We start from the raw sequence: 13,496 nt of genomic DNA, 5'->3' as shown, positions 1-13,496 counted from the left end.
TATTTACAACATGGTATCTTGTTCTTTCCCAATAAAAACCGTTGGTATCATGCAGAAGAAAGAAAATAGGTGGAAACCAAGAAAAAAAGAACCACCGCTTCATCCCAAGATTTCAAAACACCGCCGCGAAGCCGGTCCTTCTAGGACCACCGGCATCTTTTTCCTTCCCAAACGTAGTGACGCGCTCCAGAGGTGGTTGCTGCTCCTCCGCTCTAGTGGCGAGGGTGCTGCCTGGCGACCACGTCGTCGTCGGGACAGTCTGGCCTCCTCCCGTGTCGTCGTCCGACTCCTCCCACGTCGACACAGTCGACGCCGTGCCCACGCTCGTGCGCCTGTCCCGCGGCGCATGGACACACTGGTAGAAGCCCTCGCGGCCCTTGACGGGGCGGGGAAAATTAGTGATGGAATCGTGGCTGATGCTCCGTCCGTGGTGATTATTATGCATCTCTGCTGCGTTGCCTCCGCCGGGGAAAAGCCAGCTGGATACCCGGGAGAATGATTTCTTCTTGCGGAGGGGGGGTCTCAGGACGAGGGGTAGTGGGGGTGGGGGCGGCGGCCGGTTGCTTTCTCTGCCGCGGCTCGGGGGTGGGGTGATGAAGGCGGCCGATGCGTCGGCGAAGGCCATGCCGCGGTGGGGAATGTGCACCGGCGGCCGGGGTGGTGCCGTGTGAGGGCGCTCGGCCCCGGGGTTGAGGCGCTCGGCGAAAGAGGGTGCAGATGGCGGGAGGGCGGGGACCGTGGGGATGGGTTCCAGGTCTAGAAGCCTTTTTGTTAGTTACAACGCACGCGTGAGAAAAAGTGCTAAATTTGGTATCGTCTGAGCTTACCGTGCGCTGTCAGTGCCATCGAATGGGCAGTCGAAGGCCGGCTGCTGGCGTAGATGCTCTGACGCTCCATGACTAGCTCGATTTCGCGCTGGAGCTTGTCGACCTCGAGCATGGCTCCGGCAATCCGCTCCTTCATCCTCTCTGCGCTCGCGCTGGATGACGTCTGAGACCGGGCCCTCGACTTTGGCGGAATTTTCGGGGGCGTATCGCTGGCCATGGTAGCGAGGGTGGATGGCGACGCCGACATCTTCCGGGGCAGATGGAACGACATGGGGGAATAGTTGGGCTCATGCGAGGGTCCGAATACATCGTCGTCGGGATTCGGCCGGACATGGACCTGAGCAGCAGGCCGCGGCGGCGGCGGCGTAAGCATGTCAAAGTGCGGCAGAATCGGCGAGAGCTCCCTCTTGTGCACGTATATGCTGAGCTCCAGCGGCCTAAAGGAAGAAGGGCGAGGTCGCGGCATGGGACGCGGTGGCGGGGTCCGGCCGACGTGCTGGAGGTTCGAATACTGGGGGAACTGAAAGGACTCTGAATGCAGATGGCGAAAGTTGCTGGGGGCCGATATTTGTAGTCGGCGCGATGAGGAGGACGAAGAGTCTGAGCGAGATCGCTTTCTCACAGAGAACCGCTCCCGGAGCGACGCGAAACTTCTCTTCACTCCTTTCGACTTCCCCTGCGGCTGCGGGCGAGGTCCGGCTGACCTTTGCATTGTTGTCCCGGCAAAAGGCGGCGGCATGGGCACGGGCTGGTTGCGGGTTACGGTGTGTGGTGGTGACAGTTTCTCAGAAATGTCAAAGGTGTCTAAGCGGAGTGTGCGTGTTAGTCCCACCGGCAGTTGGATATTGTTTTGTGCGTATTGCTACCAGGAACCCAAAGAGCACAACTCACTTTGACGCGGCTTCTCTTCTACGGAGTCAGAAAATGGAGCGCAGCAGTTTGTGAGGGGCGAAAGCCATGTCGCATAGGCGTCTGCAAGTATGCCACTCAGACCCTTCATACTACCTGGTTTACAGATAGCTTCATGCCGGACATTTGCTGGAGACGGGGGGGTAAAAAAGACAAAAAAACGAGAGACGGCCAGCGATTTGACAGAACGAAAGAAGGGAAGATGCAAAGAGGGCGGCAAAGCACAAGAGTCAAGAGAGCGAGCGATCCGATTGAGTTATAATAGAATGGGTACGGATGACCTTGAGGCAAAGCAAGGTAAGGTATGCAAGTACCTTGGTCGTGGAAGGCGAACAGTTCCGAACAGGTAGTAGGCAATTTCAAAGGAAAACCCACTTGGGGTGTGGCCGACTTGATGTCTTTTTTGTCACGCAGTCGAGGCATTTTGAATCCCAATTCCCACTTTGGGCAAGAGATTTGAACAAGTGCTTTGCTTCATAGGTCCAGCTGAGAAGAAGATGGAGGGACATGGAGGGGACATGGGCCTCGCAGTTGTCGGCGAGGTGTGCAGTCAAGATGCAGACGGACCGTTCTGATAGGCCGGGGTTGCAGAACGGGCCAGACACGGCCGGCCAACCGGCGCTTAGGAAGCTGGGGTCTTGTCGGATTCGGATGGCTGGCGGCACACCATCATCCTGCACCAGATTGCAGGGCTCCACCAGTCGTGTAAGATGAAGACGATGGCTCAGCGAGTCGATGTCTCACCTCTGCCTTGCTCTGTGTTGCTGGACTGCCCAGCTTGACCAGCAGTTGCTTGCCACAAGTGCCCCTCCAGAGAGGGCTCCAGAGGGCTAACCAGAGGGGTGTGGAGGGGAGGGAGGCAACGAGGGTCTCGTGCCAGTCAAGAACCGTCATGCTGCGATGCATCACACCTTACCCGTCACCGCCCCTTGTCATCTCTTGGGGCGCCGGGCCCACGAACACCTTTGTCGAATATCATTGACAAACAGGGCAACGGGCTGAAGCCTGGGAAGTGAAGGGTAATTCGACGCCGTGTGTGCGTGTTTCCAGTCGGGCAATTAATAAGGCCCTGTGACCAATCACTGGGCGATGGCTGACTGTCTATCCAAACATAAACCAATAAACCTAGCCTAGTCGCTCAGTGACATGTTCCAACCTGAGCGAACGGGAAGCAATGAGAAATCATTGTTGCATGCAAGGCACCGCGGGTGGCAGGGAGGGTAACGCGGGAAGCCTACGTGCGGATTTGGGGATGTGTTGTGCCGTCACAATTCCCATCGTCGCTCAGCATGTCTCCGGTTTAATACTGCAGGACGCCATCGCCGTTGGATGGTTGTACGGGGAGGGCGAAGCCGATGGGCTGGCCGACGGATGGCGACTGTGGACAATATGCAAGGTAAGGTAAACAAGAGAGGGTGTTGTGTTCTGTTTCTGCTCCGCTCCGCTTTGCATTTACCCCAGTACTTGCGAATTGCCCCTCTCGATTTTCTCTGGATCTAATAAAAGCCTCTCGGGCAATCAGCATCACTTGACGACTGTCGCGATGAATCTGACTGTAGTGGTTGCGGGACCCAGCCGGATCGTGAGAAAAGAAGTCTCCGGCGTGTGATGACTCGAGTCTAGCAAAATAGTGTCGGGAAGCCGTTGCTGGGAACTGTGGCGGAGTCCCTCGTCATCGTTTGGTCTGAAGAAAACTGGTGGACGAGAGACTTTGGCAGAGTTGCTCGTGTTACTCTAGCGCAAACAGAATGTCTCGGGCGAGCCGCCACAGTGGAAAGAGGAAAAGAGGAGATTCGGTAAGTGTCTTGCTGATGTAAGATAGCTGACATAAGATTCATCAAGATCCATAACATGATAGTGGGTTGAAGGGAGGTCACATGATATGATGGGTGACTAAGGCAGCTCGACCGTTTGAACCCGCGTGCCTGCCTGTGATGCAGAGGACATTTGAGTTTGGGTGTGGTCAAAGCGCCTTCCACTTGGGCTGACGGGCTTATCGATAACGGGTGTCGGAGAAAGAGATTACCGAATTTCTATCAATGGACGGGAATTGGACCCAATGGGTGGAGGGGACGGACCTTAACCCCTGCACGGATTTTTGGACCAGAAGTGAACACCTGGCTTGCTTGCTGGTCACTTTTTGTTCAAAGACCCAGCCCACGACCGCAGCTCCCACGGTCAAACTCCCGCTCATCCAACAAAACCTGATCCAGCAGTCAGGCTTCTTTCCCAATTGTCGCCGGACTCCTCCAATCCCGCCGACAACCTTGGCAGAGAACATTCAGAGTTCTTCCTCGCGTCTTTCCAAAACACTGGTTGCCTTCGAGCACTAGCCCACATTCAAAGATGTCGATGCCAATGCCCGGCCCCATGGGCCCTATGCAGATGGGCCCCAACGGCCAGCCCATGCCTTCGCCTGAGCAGATCGCGGCCATGCGCAGACAAATAGAGGCTGATGCCCAAAAGGCCGGCATGAGTGTTCCGGATTTCCTCAACCACCTCCGACAGCAGGCCATGCAGCAGCAGCAGATGGCCATGCGTCAGCAGCAGCAACAACAGCAGCAGCAACAGGGCGGCGAAGGTAGAGAGGGCGGCCATGATCACGCTCACGATCACGATCATGACCACGAGGGTCATCAGCACCCTCACCCTCATCAGCACCAGCAGCAGCAGCCGCAGCAGGGCCAGCCGCAGCCCATTAGGCCTGGCCCGCCCAACCCTGTTGCGCTTGCGCTGGCCAGCTTCCTGCGCGCCCAGGATTTGAAGCCCCGTACCTGTATTCTCAATGGCGAGCGCAAGGACATGTTCAAGGGTAAGTACTGAGTAATCGTGATTTGTGTCATTCAAGCCAGTCCTGACATTCGTATTACAGTCAAGCGTGCGCTCCGCGCTCTCCAGTCCCCCGCCTACGAGAAGGCGCGCAAGAAGAACCCCGAGTTGCCCGAGATCACCGATCGTGCGTCTCTCGAGAACACCTTTAAGCTTCTTCCCATGTCGATGCTTGCCCTTCGCGTCACAAAGACCGACCCCCACGAAGGCCACGACCACGGCCCGAAGAAGACGAAGCGCATCAAGGGTCTCTGGACCGTCCGCATCGAGCCTCAGCAAGAGGCCAAGGAAGAGATGTACTACGCGTGGTTCTGGGAGGGCAGCCAGGTTAAGCGCAAGCTGTACTCCATCCTCGCCCTCGTGCTCATCTTCATCGTCGTCTGCTACCCCCTCTGGCCCCTCAAGCTTCGTCTCGGCGTCTACTACCTCAGTTGGGGATTCTTGGGCTTGCTCGGCCTGTTCTTCCTCATGGCCATCTTCCGTGTCATTCTCTTCTGCATCACCTACTTTGTCGCATCTCCCGGCCTTTGGCTGTTCCCCAACCTGTGGGAGGACGTCTCATTCATGGACAGCTTCAAGCCCGTCTGGGCCTGGCACGACGTAAGTGCCACTTTCCCTGTGCGATGAACGCCATTGGACAATGATTAACAAAAAAAAAAAAAATAGACTGCTCCCAAGAAGGGCAAGAAGAAGAAGGCCTCATCTGCCGGCGCCTCGAGCGCTGGCGGTACCTTTGCCGCATCCACTGGCCAGCCCCTCCCGGCTTCCGCGACCACAACAGCTACGGAGACGCAGATTGCATCCCAGCCCGCGCAACGCCCCGGCTACGTCGCGCCAGCTGTGGAGGAGCTTGGTGATGATGAGGAGTAGATGCATTTTAGAGGTGGACAGTTTCGCATCAAACAGGCGTTGGGGTTTTTTTATTAGCTGAAGGAAGGACTGTACGAGTAGAATACCCATCGTCCAAACTAGCTGACGCGTGGGGTTGGGAAGGACAGAGGCGATCTCGGTACATAGCATTTTGGTCACCTTGGCTCTCCTAAGCTAACTCAATGGACGACAAAAAGCTAGATCGGCCCTGCGTAGTTATTCAACGTGATTTTTTTGCATCTAGTATTCACATCATACACTGAAGTTCAGAAATGGCAGCGCAGGAGGAGATTACTGATTACTAGTATGTTTATGTGCTTTTCACATGCTCAACACCATACGATGCTCCTATTGGACCGAACCCTCAGAGCGCTCATAGTACCAGATAGCACCAGGCGTAGTCGCGCAGTTCGTCACGCGCCCGCCATTTGCATCAGCAGCGACGGGCACGGCGCCCCCGCGCTGGGGCTTGCCGTGGACGTGGAAGTAGTACCAGGCCTCGGTGAGCTGGGTGTACCCGTTATCGAGCGAGCCCTTGCCGGCCTCGGTGGCGTTGTACCGGGGCCCGTAGCAGCCCAGGTAAGGGACGGCGCCGTGGCCCTCCTTGAGGGCGGCCTGGAGGTCCGAGAGGGAGTAGGCGGTGCTATTGGACGGGGTGATGTCCTTGGCGGCGAGCCACTTCCAGGTCGGGGTTTCTTGGTAGTAGTGGACGGCAGTCTCGAGGAAGTCGACAACCTCTTCGTGTTCTTGGTACTTGGGGCCGTAGCATTCCACGTCAAAGGTGCTGAAGCAGGTTGCGTGCTTGGAGAATTCGTGGGCCCAGAGGACCCAGTTGGGGGTGTACTGGGCGATCCAGAATCTAAAATACGGGCAGTTTTGTAAGATTATATATCTCTGTGGAAAGGCGAGGGTTCTGTTCATGAACGAGGGTACCTACTTCTTCATGTACTCGAGGAGATCAAACCTCTCAAAGTGCTTGACGAACTCATCCAGGGAGACGCCGGTCCAGGCGGGGACCGGAGTACCATCCGCCTTACCGGTGGTGGTGTTGGGGGAAGGTGCCGGGTCGTACTGACGGCTGAGGTCGCAGTACTGGGTGTACGAGCCGTTGCAGAAGTCGGGCCACAGGCCGTGGATGCCCCACGCGTCGGCGGGCAGCTTTTGGCCCTCGGCCTCGAGACCGGTGTGGGTGTTCCAGAACTGCGTCGCGAGCTATTGCCCACCACAAAAATTCACAGTCAATTCACCAACATCTTCAAGATGGACAGAATTCATTCATACCACCAAGCCTCCGTACGTCTCGACGCAGCAAGTGTCGACCTTGTCGGGGTTTGCGCCGCAAGAGCAAGACAGAATGGGTTCGACTGTGAGGCGCGCATCGTCAGTTGAGTCGCAGGCCCTCAAGGGCTCACCGAGGTCTTACCAAGAGCGCAGGTGTGGTTGGCGGTGGTCAGTCCCGGGTAAAGGCCGGCAGCGGCCGTGCGCAACAGGCCGGCGACGGCAAAAAGTCCAATTGTTCGAGACATTTTTTGGGGGATTGACTGATTTTGCAGTTTTCTCTCACAAAAGTTGACGGAGACCGGAGGCAAGGGGACAGGAACGACACAACGACACAACGACAATTGGATCAACTTGCGCAGCTTCGCGACACTTTATATTCACAGTCTCCTCTCTATCTATCTTCCCAGCTGGGGCCAGCATGGTTGGAAGAGAAAAAAAAAGGTTCCAATCTCCACACGGGAAGCGATGTTGGCAATGCTCTTGACTTGAAAAGGAAGCTGGCCAACAGTTAAAAGTGCTTGTCAGTCTTGTCAGCCGTCGTTGCCGTCGGCGGACCAGGGCCCATTTGTGGGGGGTAGCACTCCCACCTGCTCGAGATACGGGACGTGAGAGGTCAATTGGAGCGCGGGGCGATAATCGGGAGAGTGGTTTGCAGTAGCGCCAATGCGATTCGACAAGGCGTGTTGACTGTCGCGGTGTGTTTGTCTGTTGACCAAGGGGAATGGTCCGCGATGACAACTTTTTTGGGAAGTGCGGCCGTTGACTACGGCGAGCTCCGAGGATAAGGAGACTGATAAAGTCCAACACATGCCTGCGTGCCTGCCAACCTTCAATTGCGAAGCCGAGTTCCTGGGACGTGACAGGATGCACTCGCACTTTCCGTTCAGGTACTGATGGACGGTCGACCTCGCTTAGCCATGGCCCTGCAGCCGGGGCAAGAGCGGAGGACTGCGAAGATCCTTGATGAATCGATGACAGCAACTAGCAGGAGGTGATGGAAGAACCTTCTTCGGTTTACAGAAACCTTGAGATGGAAACGTCCCTACCTTCTGGTATTCGTGGTCAAGTGGCGGTGCACCGTGACAGCAACTGTGGCGTAAGCTGGTCTTTCCGGGTCCTCAATTTTGGCAGGACCAGGGCGCCGGGGAACACGTGAACAATGGGCCTGAGGAAGCTCCCGCACAGGCCACCTACAGTCACGGGGAGCCACAGCAGGTGCTGTCGTTTCACACCTTCCCGCTTCATTCTCAAGGTTGAGTCTGTCTGGCAAGAACGTCCCAGGGAGCAAATTTTCAACTACACGCTTTCTCTTCATCCTTTGGATGCCATCAAACACACCATCTCATTGTCACACATCTTCTCCCATTGTCTGCGTTGTATTCTATTCACTTTTTCGTCGCCATTACCCGCGATTGTAAGACCACAGTTCGACCACCTGTCCCTCGTCAGCTACCTCGTTCATTAAGCTCCGCATTGTATCTCATCATATTTGTCGACACCTGGACACCACTGTAAGTTGTCTTGATCCCTCACATCCCTGTATACGAGAAACTTTCTTTCCTGCGTGTCTGCGTCTGAATACACCCCGATTGGCATCAGACAGGCACCACAGCTTGGCTCATGCTGTGATTCACTCACACAACCTCACTCTCATGCCGACGATTCACTCCCGTGAACGACGACAATGTTATAAAGTAGTTTCTCTCTCTCATCACCTGGACGCTCATATGCCTATTTCCTTTTATGCATCCTTGCTTGATGACATCCAAGAGTGGCTGTCACGAATCGGAGTTTTTCTTCAGCTCGACTAACACCATCTAGGTCGATCCACATCACCGTACAGACCAGGATGTCAACCGAAGCGCCGGTCGCCGCCTCGAATGGCATACCCGAGGTTGCCACTCCGGAGGCCAAGCAAGAGCCCACGGAGGAGCAGGAGATGCCGTTCTCATGGCTGTAGGTGATGACATTGATGTCACAAGCACATTGATCTAACAACTCCTAGTCAGCCACACTCAACGTTCGCCATCGTCCTCGTCGGAACCGAACAGAAGCCGTTTGGCCTTCAGAGAGACTTCTTGTGTGCTAAATCAAAATACTACCACGATTATTTCAAAGGACAGAACGCGGCCTCCGAGGCCATTGAGAATGTGGTGAAGCTGCCACAGTACACACCGGAGGTCTTCGGCTTGGCTCAGCTGTTTCTCTTCACTGGAGAAGTCTCAGAGGATGCCGAGACGTTTCCGTCCTATGAGGCACTTGTTGGTGTGTGGAAGTTGGGTCACGAACTGGGTATTGATGGTCTCTGCGATACGAGTCTTGACGCAATGAAAGAGTGCAGACGTCTCACGCAGAACATCCCCGCCACTCCCCTTCTTGTCCAGGTTTGGAAGGACACCCCTGAGGGCTCAACTATTCGGAAGCTCCTTCTTTCGTGGGCAGCAGAATATATGCGCTCATCCGACAAGAAAGCCGAGTTTGCCAAGTCTCTCCCTCAGGAGGTTCTGAGCGAGCTGGTCGTGACGATGAGTTCACTCGAGAACCTGCCTACGCCGCCTGCAGCACCGGCCGATACTGCGTCCGCCGAGCCAACTCCTAGAAAGAGTGTGCACTATCTGGAGGAAGACAGTGAAGAAGAACAAGAACACATGTCCAAGAAGAACAGGCGGGCCTCTGCGCCGTTACCTGCGTCTCAAAATAGAGACAAGGCGTTTTCTCGCGCGCCACCTCCCCCGGTCCGCAAGGCGGCGGCTGTAGCGGCAGCAGCATCGGCACCCCGCCAAAAGCCCGTCATTCAGAAACGACGCAGCATTGCTCCGGGGCCAAGTGGCGAAATCACGACCCAGCAGAAGGTTGAGTTCTGTTCCGATCTGCTTGATAGAATGTTATCAGGACCTGGTAGGTCAAGCATTGGCGAATCATGACATGTAGGTATACAAGCTGACTTGCCACAGGCTTTTGGACGAGACTTGTTGGTCCATTCAAGGAACCTGTCGACCCAGCCGAGGATGGTGTACCCGATTACTTTGACAAGGTGAAGAAACCCATGGACTTGAACACAGTCAAGCTCAAGATGTCGCAACATCAGTACCAGACAGAAGACGAGTTTGCAGCCGACGTGCGCCAGATTTTCGAAAACTGCTACACGTACTGGAAAAAGGGCGATCCCATGTGGGCGGCATGTGAGAAGTTTCAACGGACATTTGAGGACAAGTATGCCCAAATGCACAAGAACATCTCCAAAATGCTGCGCGAGCCAGTGGACTAGACTGTCATCGTCAACATGCTTCTCCCGCTGGTGGTACTTTTCATGATATGGATTGGGGCTTTACGTGTATAATATTTCATGAGAAGACGGACGGTGGTTTTCTTATCCTTGGAGCGCGCTGCTGAGGTTAATCTTAATGGGGGTTGATAAGAGCGTGCTATATAGTGTGTATCGTTAGGAGCAAGTTGCAAGGAATTGGGGAGGAGGAGTGGATTTGGTTTCGAGGAGGACAATACCCAGACCGGCCTCGAGCAGCGCAAGACAGACAGACCTAGCTATGCCATATCACATGTATTCGTACGCAACCTGAGGTAAAAAGGACACTTTGGCGACATGACTGATGCAAAGCCGGAAGCTTGTCGCCATGTTCAATCTCACGTGTCCACGTGCCAGCGTGGCAGCAATGTTCACGTCTCCACTACGCTATGTCGATTGCGAGGTGAACCCTGCTGCCACTTTATTTTCTTCATCAGCCGCCCATGTCGCAGTTCGTGTCGTTTGCCCAGATCTGTCCAGTTGTCAAAGTACTCCGTGACGAAAGAAGGTATACCGTTCTCTTGGAAAGTGTGTCCCTGATGGTGTCATGAGAGTTGGGCATCGACAATCGAGGGAATTATTCTGATGTAGATCCCAACAAAACGTTTGGGCTTGCGAATAGTGCAATCCCAGAGTCCATTACTCATTCCCATCCAAATCGTTGATTCAGTACTCTCTGGTCTCATCCATCTATGAGGTATTTTTTGTGGTTCCCCCGAAGATTAAAAACAAAAAAAGGAGGCGTCTGGCGTCTCTCCCTCCCGCCGGCGCGGCTGAGGCTCTTGCGAGAGAAACATCGTACGCTGCTACTCCGTACTACGCATACCCATTACCGGCAGGCTGGGCTGGGCAGGGCAGGGCAGCGGGCGACCAGACCTCGCATTAGCTGCCTCAGCTGCTACTCACTATTCCGTACCCTTTAACTACGTCTTAGCCCGCCTGATGCATCGGACCGAATATCCACGGCGCCGGCACCTGGATTCGCGTGGGGAAGGGGACGTTAGCCTCGGCGTTACCTCTACGTCAGGTGGCAGCTAGTCTCGGTCTCTGTTTCTTCTGTGAGTCTTTGGGTGTTGGTACGCGAGTCGAGTCGAGGAATCCAAATCATTATTTTGGGTTGGGGTTTTTTTTGGATGGGGCTCTTTAGGATTAGTGAGAAACTGCAGAGTCTAGGCCATTGATTGCGGTCTACGGTTTTACCCCAGTTCCCACCTCGCCACTTTTTTTTTGTCCCCTTTTTTTTGTTGTTCTCCAGACTCCAGACTCCAGATTTCTGCGCCGTCGCGTTCTGCAGTCTGGAGGAGTCTGGAGAATTGGAATACTGGAGTTCCTAAAAACCCCAGGATCGACAGACGTGAAGCAAGAAGAGTCCCATCATCCCCCGCATGACCCAAATGTCTCTTCAGCGGGGAGGACCAACTTCGAGGTCATGATCTCATCACATGATGCATGGCACCATTGAGTTTTTTTTTTTCGTTGTTTCTTGGTATTCTCACATGGAAGGGCTGTTTGGTGGAGCGGTCCCCAATTTGCCAAGAGAGGTTGTTTGATAAAGACTTCTCACAACTCGGTGTTACAGAGAGAAAACAGACATATTGCAGGCTTCTGATGTGATACGCACATAACATGGCACGATCCTTCGGAGAGATGTCCGGCAGGGGCCATGTTAAAGCCTCATTGCCTTCACAGCAGACGTGCGGCGTATAGGATTCGGCCGAGTTTCTGCTGCTCATTCCCAACGCTTTCATGACATTTCGTGTGTCGTTGTATTTATTACCCTCAAAAAGCTTTTCTCAATAACGCCATCATCCCACCGCAAGCGAAATAAAACACCAAAGGGGGGGGAAAAAAAAAGCCTCAACAGTCATACATGATACATGCCCGTTAACCTACAATCCTGAAGCCCACTCGCAGAGCAACCCAATAATTCCAGAGACCACTGCGAAGTAGACTAGATCGTCTCTTCTTCTTTTTTTGCGAGATAGTACCCGTAGCGCCATGCTAGATCCGGACAGGGCGAGCCAATCGTCCCCCGCGTGCCCCAACCCTCCCCCCAATCCCCGCGTCAACAGTTGGAACCGTCGATATACTCGCTGAATTTGCGGTACAGAGTACCCGCCCCCTCCACTCTCTCTCTCAGACCGCGCGCGGAGAATGTCTCGTTCTCCACGCGAGCTTATGTTTTTCGGGTGCTTCCCCCGCACGCAGCGCCCCACTCTTTTCCCCAAACCCCAAACTTCCCTCCTCCCCTTTCCGAGTGTCTGCGGGCGAAGAAAAAAAAAAAGCTGGAACCTTTCAACCTCCTCGACACTCTTGGCCCATGGGGGATTCGAACTAGCGGCGTGGGCCGCCGTGCCCGCCCACCTCCCGCGACGCTTCTTCTATCAAGCTTCTAAGTACCTTATTATCGAAGAAAGTTAATTCTTTCTAAGTCACGAGTATAAAAATATAGTTTTAATAAAATAGTATAGTACTTACTTAGTACTTAAATTAAGATATTTTTTAAGCTCGCTATAAAAAAAAATTATATTACTAATTACTTATTATTAAGGTTCGTAATACTATAGCTTTAACTATAATAGCTTTATTTATAATAAGTAAAAAGTTTAATTATAAGTCCTTTAAAAGCCTTTTTTAAAAGCTATAAGAGCCTCTAAGTTAAGTTAAAATACTTATTAAAATACTAATAATTAAATTAACTTTATAATAACGGCCTTAATAAAAAAACTAAGAAATAAACTAAGAAATAATATTAAAATCTTTATTAACGTTAAGTACGATTAATAAAGAGTAATAACGTAGTTATAAAGTATTAATAATATATTTTATATTAAAAAGATTATTATTAGTATTAATAAGACGGATAGGGCTATATTAATATAATACCTCGGCTTCTTTTTATAACTTAAGATTTATAATTTTAAATAGTATTAAAAGTTTATTAAAAAGCTTTTTTAAATATTTTAATATATTTATTATTATTTTTATAATAATAAGACTCTTAGTACTTATATATAAATATAGGTTATTTATTTTTAAATAGTAATATTAGCTTATTAATAAGCTATTAAAACTACGATTCTAGCGATTTTTTAATAAGAGAGAGGGTAAAATAGAGGAAAGGATAGGTAAAAAAAGGGTTAAGGTTAAATAGTGCGGAATTTGAGGGTAGGGTAGCGTCTATATATACTGCGGTAATCCTTTAGTAATGCAAAACGATAGAGTTAAACAGTGTTCTGTTAAGCTTCTGCGGCGTCTCTCGGCCTTTTTATCTTTAGCTCCCTGCCCCCCCCTATCACGGCAGTGGGCATTAGGGCCCCTGTGGGCCCCGTGGCTCAGCCTCAGGCTGCGAGGCTGAGCTCCTAGTGGTTACGTAACGAGCTAGACCGCTAGGCCTAAAGGGCTAGCTCGCTAGCTTTTGCCTATTGTTCTATTTTTTCCCTCTTTACGTTAAGTCTTTAGTTAATTAGGTTAAT

At 52.6% G+C, this 13,496-nt stretch overlaps 5 protein-coding genes across 5 annotated transcripts; 3 read left to right on the top strand and 2 right to left on the bottom strand.

Annotated features, from left to right (window-relative positions):
* Nucleotides 1–112: 112 nt before the first annotated feature.
* CLUP02_17559 (uncharacterized protein) lies at nucleotides 113–2,159 on the bottom strand (the record flags this gene model as incomplete). Its single annotated transcript, XM_049296467.1, has 3 exons — nucleotides 113–756; nucleotides 828–1,631; nucleotides 2,018–2,159. 3 exons carry the CDS (start codon nucleotides 2,157–2,159, stop codon nucleotides 113–115), a joined length of 1,590 nt encoding a protein of 529 aa, XP_049137691.1.
* Nucleotides 2,160–4,082: 1,923 nt separating this feature from the next.
* CLUP02_17558 (Sec62 family protein translocation protein) lies at nucleotides 4,083–5,435 on the top strand (the record flags this gene model as incomplete). The annotated part of the gene is made up of 3 exons (XM_049296466.1): nucleotides 4,083–4,548; nucleotides 4,609–5,165; nucleotides 5,232–5,435. 3 exons carry the CDS (start codon nucleotides 4,083–4,085, stop codon nucleotides 5,433–5,435), a joined length of 1,227 nt encoding a protein of 408 aa, XP_049137690.1.
* Nucleotides 5,436–5,783: 348 nt separating this feature from the next.
* Nucleotides 5,784–7,525, bottom strand: CLUP02_17557 (ribonuclease T2 family protein; the record flags this gene model as incomplete). Its single annotated transcript, XM_049296465.1, has 6 exons — nucleotides 5,784–6,294; nucleotides 6,385–6,647; nucleotides 6,717–6,799; nucleotides 6,859–7,066; nucleotides 7,172–7,213; nucleotides 7,304–7,525. 6 exons carry the CDS (start codon nucleotides 7,523–7,525, stop codon nucleotides 5,784–5,786), a joined length of 1,329 nt encoding a protein of 442 aa, XP_049137689.1.
* A 350-nt stretch (nucleotides 7,526–7,875) lies between these two features.
* CLUP02_17556 (uncharacterized protein) lies at nucleotides 7,876–9,984 on the top strand (the record flags this gene model as incomplete). The annotated part of the gene is made up of 5 exons (XM_049296464.1): nucleotides 7,876–7,931; nucleotides 8,183–8,227; nucleotides 8,538–8,672; nucleotides 8,722–9,614; nucleotides 9,671–9,984. 5 exons carry the CDS (start codon nucleotides 7,876–7,878, stop codon nucleotides 9,982–9,984), a joined length of 1,443 nt encoding a protein of 480 aa, XP_049137688.1.
* A 2,034-nt stretch (nucleotides 9,985–12,018) lies between these two features.
* On the top strand, nucleotides 12,019–13,397 carry CLUP02_17555 (uncharacterized protein; the record flags this gene model as incomplete). The annotated part of the gene is made up of 3 exons (XM_049296463.1): nucleotides 12,019–12,091; nucleotides 12,161–12,279; nucleotides 13,335–13,397. 3 exons carry the CDS (start codon nucleotides 12,019–12,021, stop codon nucleotides 13,395–13,397), a joined length of 255 nt encoding a protein of 84 aa, XP_049137687.1.
* Between the last annotated feature and the right edge of the window lie 99 nt (nucleotides 13,398–13,496).

This window comes from Colletotrichum lupini, chromosome 10 (assembly GCF_023278565.1).
Source record: "Colletotrichum lupini chromosome 10, complete sequence".
NCBI classification, from domain to species: Eukaryota; Fungi; Ascomycota; class Sordariomycetes; order Glomerellales; family Glomerellaceae; genus Colletotrichum; species Colletotrichum lupini.
The sequence above is the reverse complement of the archived record's forward strand: the minus strand, read 5'-3'. Positions and strand labels throughout refer to the sequence as shown.